We start from the raw sequence: 11,821 nt of genomic DNA, 5'->3' as shown, positions 1-11,821 counted from the left end.
GCGCCGAAAATATAACAATGTTGTGTAAAGAAACACAGTAGCTTTACCTGTTTGTTCATTTTGTAGTGTTTTTATTTTGTAATGTGTGACCTCTGAATGAGGCTATAATGTAATTGAGTAAGCCTGGCTTTCCTACGTGAATTGGGCATAAGATAATAGTGGCTGCCTTGGTTATGGTTGCTATGGAAGGGAGGCTTCAAAACTGGCAGTTTGAAAATGATTAGTGTAGGAAGCTGCCTTTGGGCCTGTTCAGACAACACACTAAGTCATGGTTAAGTAGCCACCACAGTTAGCAATGGTTCACGTGACATGCTGAGTCATGGTTCACACGGCACGCTACGCCATAATCATGTTTAGCTCAAAATGCTTAACCACGGTGGCTTAGCCTATCCAGTGGATGGTAAAGTACAATTAGAATTGGTCAAGGGCTCAACCAACAAGATTGGTTGTAGAGGTCTGTAAAGAACAGGATTGGTCAGAGGTTCTGAATAGGATTAAAAAGCGAAAGAAAAGTCCACAAGATAGTTAATGGAGACTTTGGAGAGGTCAATTGGAAGAGAGCTATGTCATGTCGTGATCAGAGTGTTGGATTCGGACTGGTGAGACCTGGGGTCAAATACCCACTCAGCCATCTATTTATTTATTTATTTCATTTCATTTCTGTGCCGCCCAATAGCTGAAGCTCTCTGGGCAGTTCACAAAAGTTAAAATCATAAGGACAGCATCAAATATAATATGAAAGCTTAAAACCACAATACAAAAGTAAAGCCAGAATAAAACTGAGCAGCAATGCAGAGGTTTAAAATGCAGGGTTAAAAAACTAGAATAGTAAATTGCTAAAATATTGGGGAAATAAAAAGGTCTTCACCTGGTGCTGGAAAGAGGACAACGTAGGTGCCAGGCGTATCTCTTTAGGGAGCTCATTCCACAGCTGGGTGCCACAACAGAAAAGGCCCTCCTCCTGGTAGCCATCCGGCTCACTTCCTTTGGCAGGAGTTCACGGAGAAAGACCCCTGAAGGTGATCTTAGGATCCACACAGGTACATAAACAATCCTTCAGATAATCTGGCCCCAAGCTGTTTAGGACTTTGAATGGTAATACCAGCACTTTGAATTGGGTCCGGACAAGGACTGCCACCCAGGGCAGCTGGAAAAGTACTGGCTGTGGACCTGTTGGCCAGTCCCCGTTAGCGATCTTGCTGCCCAGTTTTGGACAAGCTGAAGTTTCCGGACCATTTTCAAAGGCAGCCCCACATGTAACACATTGCAGTCATCTTGACGAGAGGTTATCAGAGCATGGATAACTGTAGCTAGGCGATCTCTGTCCAGCCTAAGCTCAATGGATGACTTTGGGGTAGTCACTGCCTTTCCAGCCTACACAACAGGGTTGTTGCGAGGATAAAAGGGGTGGCGGAGAATTATGTATGTTACCCTGCGCTCCTTGGAGGAAAGAGATGGGATAAAAATGAATACATTACTAAAGTTTTGATGAACTAATGGTGCTCCTAGACCTTAAGAGGTCAGTCACATTATGACAAGGACCAGCTTTTCTCGTCCTTGCGACTCTGCCCTCTGACACAACAAGCTGTGCCATCCATCCATCCATCCATCCATCCATCTATCCATCCTAGAATCATAGAATAGTAGAGTTGGAAGGGGCCTATAAGGCCATCGAGTCCAACCCCCTGCTCAATGCAGAAACCCACACTAAAGCATCCCTGACAGATGGTTGTCCAGCTGCCTCTTGAAGGCCTCTAGTGTGGGAGAGCCCACAACCTCCCTAGGTCACTGATTCCATTGCCGTACTGCTCTAACAGTCAGGAAGTTTTTCCTGATGTCCAGCTGGAATCTGGCTTCCTTTAACTTGAGCCTGTTATTCCGTGTCCTGCACTCTTGGAGGATCGAGAAGAGATCCTGGCCCTCCTCTGTGTGACAACCTTTTAAGTATTTGAAGAGTGCTATCATGTCTCCCATCCATCCATCCATCCATCCATCCATCCATCCATCTAAATAGATTCCTATGCAACTATTAAAGGCACAGTAAAGAAGCCCTGTACTCCATTGCATCTGCCCACCAATAGCAAATAAGCACTAAGAAGCACTGGCAGAACAGAAGGAAATCTAGGGGGCACTAGGACCTTGGGCTGCCTTGCTAGGATATGGTACCCGGTTGAGTGGATGCAGGAGGATCAGCAGGCTTGAGCATCATTGCTAGGGAACCATGGCCAGCCAAACCCAGGGAATTCAGCAGCTGCTGCAGGCGGAGAAGAGGGCTGCCGAGAAGGTGGCAGAGGCTCGAAAACGTGAGGCAGGGCTCTGTTTCCCAGGGAAGGTCCTGGCACAAGAGAGTTGGGAGGGGTGGGAGCTGGGGAAATGATGTCTCAGTGCTCCGGTGGAATGGGTTATTGGAGAGGGGAATGGCTTAGAACTAGGATTCCCTGGGAAGTGGGGATACATTGAAAAGGTCTTGACAGGGCCAGGGCTTTCCATGACTCAGGCCCAGGGGCTAAATGTTCATTAAGGTCCTCCTCCTCTTCTTTTGACAGTGTACTATTTGTCAGCGTTGATGTGATCTGGCACACATGTGAGGGCTCGGGCATTTTCCTCTCTCTCTCTAAAAAGGGTCTGGAAAGGGGCTCTCTCTCCATCTTGTCCTTCTATGTGTCTCTCCCCAACCCCCTTCGCAGGCAAGGCAAGGCGGCTGAAGCAGGCCAAGGAAGAAGCCCAGGCTGAAATTGAGCAATACCGCTTGGAGCGTGAGAGAGAGTTCCAGCAGAAGCAGCAGGCGGTGAGATTGGGGGTGGGGAGTCGTGTCCTCAAGGGGTGTGTTATGGTTCCCTGGTGTGTGTGTGTGTGTGTGTGTGTGTGTGTGTGTGTGTGTGTGTGTGTGTGTATAGAAAATGGAGGATGGGTCTCAGGAGGAGGAATCGGAAAAGATTGGCAGCATTGGCAAGGGGGGATATGACGGATTTCTTGGGAGATGTTTAAAGAGGCATGATGGGAATTTTGGAGTGGAGTAGAAAAATGGGTGGCCCAGAGGCCTGTGGAGAGGGTGATGGTATATATGGCAAGCCTTCATTACTTTCTTTTTGGTTAGTACAGTCTTTCCCAACCTGGTGCCCTGCAAATGTGTTGGACCGCAAATCCCATAATTCCCAGCTAGCATCAGTAGTGTAGGGGAGCCAGGGATCACAGGGATGCAGAGCCAGCACTTGTTTATAAGCAGTCCCACTGATGTCATCTGCCATCTCCGCTCCCTCAGACTTCTCTGTCCCCTCTGAGCTTAGTTGCAATCGTTACAGTGACTGGGTTCACACAACACACTAGCCCACACTCAGTGGTTGAATGCGGGTTGTTGTTGTACAGTGGGTTTTCATGTTGTCTGAACACGGAGTGGCTTGTTAACCATGCAGTGTGGCTTATTTTTCTCGAACAATCCATCTTGAGAACCCATGCTTTGCTGTTGGGTTGTTTAGGGTGGCTAAGCCACACTGCATGGTTAACAAGCCACCCTGTGGAAAAGGTGTTGCATTCAGACATAACCCACCCTGCGTTCAGACAACACAATAACCCACAGTTCCGCAACAACCCATGGTTCAACCACTGAGTAGATTAGTATGTTAGTATGTTGTGTGAACCCAGCCAGTAGATGTGGTGGGTGGAGATAAATTTTCCCAGCAAGAACATATTGTTCCCTGTTGTAATTCAAACTATATTGAGGCAGCTTGGTCTTGACTGGGCATTTAAGCTTCACAAAAGACCAGCTCCTGGTAGTGATGAAAACTGCTAGAACTGGTTTGTTGATATGGATCAACACAACTGCCTGGGCTTTTTTTGGGCTTGGGGATGTAGCCATGACGAGTGCCATGATGAGTGCCTGCCCTTCAAAATGTAACACTACACCATGGGCCAGCATGGTGAGTTTTGGAAATTTGGCTGTCAGGCTGGGGCTCTTTTTGACAAAGTGAAGGCTTGGGGCCTGCCCAAGACATAAGCTATGGATTTAAGATTCTCAAGAACCTTGGCCAAAAGGGAATATTTGCAACTGGACAGTAGTTATCCAAACCCCAGAGTGGGCCCTTGATAGAAAAAGAGTTCCCCATCTCTGATTTAGGGTAATCCCAGAGCCCTACTACATTAGGGTGACCATGTGAAAAGGAGGACAGGGCTCCTGTACCTTTAACAGTTGTATAGAAAAGGCAATTTCAGCAGGTGTCATTTGTATGCATGCAGCACCTGGTGAAATTCCCTCTTCATCACAACAGTTAAAGATGCAGGAGCCCAGATACAAAAGAGGGCAGGGCTCCTGCAGCTTTAACTGTTGTGATGAAGAGGGAATTTCACCGGGTGCTGCAGGCATACAAATGACACCTGCTGAAATTCCCTTTTCTATACAACTGCAAAAGATACCGGAGCCCTGTCCTCCTTTTGATATGGTCACCCTACTCCAGATCAGGCCAAAGGCCTATGTAGTCCAGCATCCTCCTCTTCACAATGGCCAACCAGATGCCTCTGGGAAGCTTACAAGGAGGGTGAGAAGGCAATAGTCCTTTTCTGCCATTGCACTCCCCCACCGCCTGTCCTCCCCAGTGACCTCTATTTAACGGTGTGTCGCTATGACCATGGTGATTCCGTAACAGCCATCACAACTAAAAGCATCCTATGCCCCAGTGCTAAAATGTTAATTTGTGAATGATGCAGACTTTTAATATGTGGACTTTCCTTTACTCTGGAAACGAAATTTTGAGAAAGCACACAGTAATTTTGGACACCTGCCATAATTTCAAGATAGGCTTCCTTTATTTTATTTATTTATTTATTTATTACATTTTTATACCGCCCAATAGCCGAAGCTCTCTGGGCGGTTCACGAAAATTAAAATCATCATAAAACAACCAACAAGTTAAAAATACAAATACAAAATACAATATAAAAAGCACAACCAGGATAAAACCACGCAGCAAAATTGATATAAGGTTAAAATACAGAGTTAAAACAGTATAATTTAAATTTAAGTTAAAATTAAGTGTTAAAATACTGAGTGAATAAAAAGGTCTTCAGCTGGCGACGAAAGGAGTACAGTGTAGGCGCCAGGCGGACCTCTCTGGGGAGCTCATTCCACAACCGGGGTGCCACAGCGGAGAAAGCCCTCCTCCTAGTAGCCACCTGCCTCACTTCCTTTGGCAGGGGCTCACGGAGAAGGGCCCCTGTAGATGATCTTAAGGTCCGGGTAGGTACATATGGGAGGAGGCGTTCCTTCAAATAACCTGGCCCCAAACCGTTTAGGGCTTTAAATGTCAATACCAGCACTTTGAATCGGGCCCGGACCTGGACTGGCAGCCAATGAAGTTGTAAAAGGACTGGCGTAATGTGATCTCGCCAGCCAGTCCCTGTTAGTAAACGGGCTGCCCTGTTTTGTACCAGCTGAAGCTTCCGGACCGTTTTCAAAGGCAGCTCCACGTATAACGCATTGCAGTAATCCAAACGAGAGGTTATCAGAGCATGGATAACAGTAGCTAGGCTATCACTGTCCAGATAAGGGCGCAGTTGGTATATCAGCCTAAGCTGATAAAAGGTGCTCTTTGCCACTGAGTTCACCTGTGCCTCAAGTGACAGTTCTGGATCGAAGAGCACCCCCAAACTACGGACCCGATCCTTTAGGGAGAGTGCAACCCCGTCCAGGACAGGGCAAACATCACCTCGCCGGACAAATGAACCACCCGCTAACAGTACCTCCGTCTTGTCTGGATTGAGTCTCAGTTTGTTAGCCCTCATCCAGTCCATTACCATGCCCAGGCACTGGTTCAGAACAGTCACTGCCTCACCTGGGTTTGATGAAAAGGAAAGGTAGAGCTGGGTGTCATCCGCATATTGATGACACCTCAGTCCACATCTCCGGATAACCTCCCCCAGCGGCTTCATGTATATGTTAAACAGCATAGGGGATAAAATAGAGCCCTGCGGAACCCCATGGCTTAGGAGCCACGGCACAGAGCAATAATCCCCCAGCACCACCTTCTGGAATCGGCCATCCAAGTAGGAGCGGAACCACTGCAACGCAGTACCTCCAACTCCCAGTTCAGACAACCTATCCAGAAGGATACCATGGTCGATGGTATCGAAGGCCGCTGAGAGGTCCAGGAGAACCAACAGGGTCGCACTCCCCCTGTCTCTCTCCCGACAGAGGTCATCCCACAGGGCGACCAAGGCAGTTTCCGCTCCAAAACCAGGCCTGAAACCCGATTGAAATGGATCTAGATAATCCGTTTCATTCAAGAGTGCCTGGAGTTGTCCTGCAACCACCCGCTCAAGCACCTTGCCCAGGAAAGGGATATTAGCCACCGGCCTGTAGTTGTTTACATCTTCCGGGTCCAGATTAGGCTTCTTCAGGAGTGGTCTAATTACCGCCTCTTTTAAAGAGGCCGGCACCACTCCCTCTCTCAAGGAGGCATTTACAACCTCCTGGACCCAGCCGGCGATCCCCTCCTTATTTGATGTAATGAGCCACGAGGGGCAAGGGTCAAGCACACAGGTGGTCGACCGGACTTGGCCAAGCACCTTGTCCACATCCTCGGGCCTCAATAACTGAAACTCATCCAATAAAACTGAGCCGGACGGCGCTCTGAACGCCTCTACTAGTGGTGCTGCATTAAGTGTGGTGTCCAATTCATGACGAATCTGAGCGACTTTATCTTCAAAGTGCCGTGCAAACTCGTCACAGCGTGCTACCGAGGGTTCAACTATCTCACGCCCTGGCCCAGAGTGTAACAGGCCACGAACCACTTGGAAAAGCTCCGCCGGACGACACCGAGAAGACGCAATGCTGGTGGAAAAGAACTGCCTCTTTGCCACCCTCACCGCCACAGAGTAGGCTCGATAGTGAGCTCTAGCCCGTGTTCGATCAGACCCAGCACGAGTTTTCCTCCACCTGCGTTCTAGCCGTCTCCCCTCTTGCTTCATCGCCCTCAGCTCAGATGTATACCAAGGAGCTGACTGGGCTCTGCTCAGAGGGAGAGGACGCTTGGGCGCGATCGTGTCAACCGCCCGAGTCATCTCTGCATTCCACAGAGCGACCTGGGCTTCGACAGGAGCACCGGCCATATCAGCAGGAAAATCCCCCAGAGCCCTCTGGAATCCATCGGAGTCCATTAGCCTCCGGGGGCGGACCATTTTAATAGGCCCCCCACCCTTGCAGAGGGGAAAGGCCGCTGAGAGTCTAAACCTCAGTAGGAAGTGATCCGACCATGACAAGGGGGTAGATGTTAGTTCCCCCACTTCCAGATCACCATCCTCCTGTCCAGTCGAGAAAACCAGATCAAGTGTGTGTCCCTTTGCATGTGTTGGGCCGATGACATGTTGAGACAGCCCCATGGTTGTCATGGCAGCCATGAAGTCCTGAGCCGCTCCGGATACAGCAGCCTCGGCATGGAAGTTGAGATCCCCCAGAACCACCATCCTGGGGGTCCTCAACACCAGGTCCGAGACAACCTCCGTCAGCTCAGGCAGGGAGACTGTTGGGCAGCGGGGTGGACGGTACACCAGCAGAATCCCTAATCTGTCTCGAGTACCCAACACACAGTACAAACACTCCAGACCAGCACTCGACTGAACAGGAAGCCTAGAGAGGGAGATTGTATTCCTATAGACCACGGCAACCCCCCCTCCCCGGCCCTCGAGTCTGTGCTGGTGCTGCACCGAGTACCCAGGAGGGCAGAGCTGGGTGAGAGCAACCCCACCCAGTTCACCCACCCAGGACTCAGTGATGCATACCAGGTCAGCCCCCTCATCCACAATCAAATCATGGATGAGGGAGATTTTATTCTGGACTGACCTGGTGTTCAGCAGCAGCACCACCAGACCCGAGAGCAAGCTGATATGGCCACCAGGAACTATCCGGTTGGGGTAGGAACCAGAAGAGGGAATAGCTGTAAGGAATCTATCCCCTCTTCTCCTCATCTGGCCTGTTCCTCCCCTAGCACCATACCTCCCCCTACCCATGACCACAGTTATGTGGGCATCCCCGTATCCCCCAGAGCTCCCCAGGCACATATTAAAAAGTAATTAAAATGTATTTTACAATTTGCTGCTGGTTGGCTGGTTGGAGATCTTGCAGGTACAGTAGTATGATATCTCCTATGTGCGCCGCAAAGTGTGGCGCCAAGTGCCTTCCACCTGGTGCTTTGTGTGTGTTCGAAGTCCTTGGCTATCATAATTTCGAAATAACCTCGCACTTTCCTTCCCCAGGCGCTGGGCTCGCAAGGGAACCTGTCTGCTGAGGTGGAAGCCCAGACACGCAAGAAACTGCAGGCGATGCATGGAGGACAAGCCCGGGGCAAGGATCGGGTCCTTCGTCAACTTCTTACCATTGTTTGGGATGTCCGCCCCCAAATACACCCCAATTACCGTGCGGCTGTCTAGGCGACCCATTGACCCAGCCTGGAGTTGCCACTTGGTTGCCTAGGGGACCTTATTGGCCTACAGCCTCCACAAATCCCTGAGCCCTAAAGATTTAGCTTTATATCCCCCAGAATCTCAGCTCCCCCATCTCTCTCTAAAACTCCTCAGAATCCTATAAATCTAACTACAGATCTAAACCACTTAGAGATGTATTTTAGATATGGTAAGTGGTATGTAAATAAAAAATAACAATTAATAACTTCCTGTGGTCCCAGAATTTCCCCGCCAATTATTTTTAGTACTTTGTCATATTCCATATCAAGACTCTGAATCTCATTTGATGGTATTAACACTTCATTCTTCCCAAATTTGCAGGGGGAAGAAGGGGGAGAGGAATTGACTCCACAACTATTATGAATGCTCTCAGCACTTTCCCTAAAATGACATGTCCCAGCTTTAAATCTGCATCTACAGACCTGTCTCCATCCAGCCCCGTCTCTCTGCAGTAAGGTCCCCATAGCACAGCCTTCCTCAACCTGGGGTGCTCCAGATGTGTTGAACTGCATCTCCCAGAATGCCCCAGCCAGCAGCTGGCTGGGGCATTCTGGGAGTTGTAGTCCAACACATCTGGAGCACCCCAGGTTGAGGAAGGCTGCATAGCAGATCCCTACAAAATGGGTCTATTCCTTTCACATCACAATTCCGGATTCTTCTGTCCGTATTGCTCCACCCACCCCATGGCATGAAGGGGTAGGTCTAGGAAAGTGGGGTTCCAGGTGCGCCCCCAATTTTCCTGCTGGTGTGTCTGTGTGTGTTGAAACATTGGCTCCTTCTCTTTGCTCTGCTGTCATTGTACCCCAATACTCCGTGCTGAATCCTTCCTGCCCACCCTCAAAATGTATTTATCTACAACTTGACATTTCAATAGTCACTTCTCAATATCATTAATAAAAGGTGACATGTGATTAAAAATGGAGAAAAGGTAGTTTTTATTCAACGGTGGAGCGAATTTCTCTATGAAATGAGTGGGATCCAACAGTTTGAAAAGTGAAGCTGGTATTTTACCAAACCCCCTTCTATCTTCAGATGCTTCGAGACAGAGGTTTATCGTTATTCTCAATGCTAGCTGGGGAATGCTGGGAGTTGTAGAAGTTTTTTCTGTCTAAACATGCATAGGGTTGCACTTTAAGGCACAGATTATTTTCACATGGACTGTTGCCAAGCCAGGTCCTTCCCATTCTATACATGTGCATTTGAGGGCAACCAGGATGATCAGGGGTCTGGAAAAAATGCCCTACGAAGAGAGACTGAAACAACTGGGCATCTTTAGCCTGGAGAAGAGGAGATTGAGGGGAGACATGAGAGCACTCTTCAAGTACTTAAGAGGTTGTCACACAGAAGAGACCAGGATCTCTTCTCAATCCTCCCAGAGTGCAGGACACGGAATAATGGGCTCAAGTGACAGGAAGCCAGATTCCGGCTGGACATCAAGAAAAACTTCCTGACTGTTAGAGCAGTACGGCAATGGAACCAGTTACCTAGGGAGGTTGTGGGCTCTCCCACACTAGAGGCCTTCAAGAGGCAGCTGGGCAACTATCTGTCGGGGATGCTTTAGGGTGGATTCCTACATCAATGGCCTTATAGGCCCCTTCCAACTCTACTATGATTCTATGATTCTCATTTGTTAATTTTTGTAACGAAGTGCAGGACTTCAAACTGATTGCCGTCGAATTCCAACTTGCCTGAAGTAAAAAAACCCAAGATGACGCCCCTTCCATTCCACCTACAAATGTAGAGTGGACTGGCAGATTAATCTGTCTTCAACATTAATGGTGGGATGGCATCCTTCATTGCATCTGAAAGCAGCAGGTAAGGTAGAGGGCACAGAACAGGCTTCACAATACTCAGGTCTCTCTTGCAATACTTTGCTGCTTTCCTCAACGTCTGCCGCCTGAGGAGACTGCCTCCTTCTGTCTTATGGTAGGGCCGGCCCTGCCTGTCTGGCCAAAACCTTTATGGGAACCTCACCTTGGCGGTTCAGACACAAAACACCCAACAGCCCTCACTCCACTCTACGTAACTGCCCTGTGCAGCGAGCCATTGGACATATTGCTCTTGGTGTGTGGTTGTGGCTCCCCTTGTTGAGTCTTTCCCTCTCTGTGAGGGTATTTAACCCTTGGCCCAGGAGGGCTGTATGTGCTCTGCTACATATTCAGTGGCCTCTCTTCTCTCCCTTTGTGTGCCGTATTCCAAAACAGTGTTTCCCCCATGACTCCTGCTCCACTGGTGGAATTTCCTGCTGGTATATTGGGGGGAGTTCTGCCAAAGTATCTGTCCTGCTGGCAGCGTGTCTCAAAATCTGCCAGTTTTGTGGAGGTTTCCACCTTTGGATCTTGAGTATAGGATTGTAAGCTGAGGCAGGCATGATTTGTTCTCAATTGTATAGTACAAACTGCATATACTGAACTGGAAGGTCAATACGACTTTACAGGACAATTAAATTTGTTCTGGTATATATTTAACCAAAAGAACATTCATCCTCTTCGTATGCAGTTTAAATTATTGCAACAATACCCTGTCTCTGGTTTGAGTTGACTGCATTTTAAAAAAGTTTTTATTATTATTATTAGAACACAGAATACCAGAAGGGCCTTGCTGGATCAAACCAAGGGTCCATGTCTGCCAGCTTTCTGTTCACACAGAGGCCAAACGTCTGCCTATCAGAAACCCCCAAACAGGACATGAGTGTAATAGCACCCTCCTGGTTGTGTTCTCCAGCAGCTAGTGTAAATAGGCATACTGCCTCTGCTACTGGAGTTCATCAGGGCTAGTAGCTAGTATTCCCCCTGAATTTCTCTAACCCTCTTTTAAAGCCATCCAAATCGGTGGCCATCAATGCATCTTGTGGTAGCAAACAGTGCCAGCTCTAGGTCTTTGAAATTCAGTTACAGCTTATACTGATAAGACTAGGTGCTACTCTTAAGAAAATGCCATAATACAACCATTGACAGACAGTGATCAGATGCAGTCAAATGTTGGTGACAACAACTTATACTACAACATTTAAAGTATAACAACCTTAAGGCTTATACATCACAAAGGCCATACTGGAAACAACTCTGTGTAATTATCACCATCAACGCAATATTAGTAATAGGTGGGTGAGAGATAGAGGCAGATCTTCTGAGTTCATACTTGTGAGATTTAAAGCTGGGACGTAAGTCTTGCATAATGCCAAAAAATGACTGCCCACAAAAGCCAAAGGACTGTGTGAACGGGAAGAAAATAATTGCGGGAACTTTTTTTTTTTTATAGGGCCCTTCCTGCCTGCTCCATTAGCCCAATGTAGAAATGTAGTAGCTGAAGGTTTTTCTCTTTAGGAAAAGCATGCTATTTCTTTTGTCCATTTCAGGCTGCCATCTTA

The 11,821-nt window shown here is 48.2% G+C and overlaps 1 protein-coding gene across 1 annotated transcript; it reads left to right on the top strand.

The window, feature by feature from the left end:
• The first annotated feature begins 2,147 nt into the window (after positions 1–2,147).
• Positions 2,148–8,895, top strand: ATP6V1G2 (ATPase H+ transporting V1 subunit G2). The gene is made up of 3 exons (XM_063123520.1): positions 2,148–2,303; positions 2,688–2,788; positions 8,245–8,895. The coding sequence occupies exons 1-3, from the start codon at positions 2,222–2,224 to the stop codon at positions 8,416–8,418; spliced, it is 357 nt and encodes a 118-aa protein (XP_062979590.1). The 5' UTR covers positions 2,148–2,221; the 3' UTR covers positions 8,419–8,895.
• Positions 8,896–11,821: the final 2,926 nt, after the last annotated feature.

This window comes from Elgaria multicarinata, chromosome 3 (assembly GCF_023053635.1).
Source record: "Elgaria multicarinata webbii isolate HBS135686 ecotype San Diego chromosome 3, rElgMul1.1.pri, whole genome shotgun sequence".
NCBI classification, from domain to species: Eukaryota; Metazoa; Chordata; class Lepidosauria; order Squamata; family Anguidae; genus Elgaria; species Elgaria multicarinata.
Note: the sequence above shows the minus strand (reverse complement) of the source record. Positions and strands in the feature narration are given on the sequence as shown.

What these genes read in the sequence shown, in the direction of transcription:
- ATP6V1G2 (XM_063123520.1), top strand. Translation starts at nt 2,222, where the DNA reads ATGGCCAGCCAAACCCAGGGAATTCAGCAGCTGCTGCAGGCGGAGAAG. An exon ending in GGTGGCAGAGGCTCGAAAAC is followed by an intron (nt 2,304 to 2,687) that starts GTGAGGCAGGGC and finishes CCCCCTTCGCAG; the next exon opens with GCAAGGCAAGGCGGCTGAAG. An exon ending in TCCAGCAGAAGCAGCAGGCG is followed by an intron (nt 2,789 to 8,244) that starts GTGAGATTGGGG and finishes TTCCTTCCCCAG; the next exon opens with GCGCTGGGCTCGCAAGGGAA.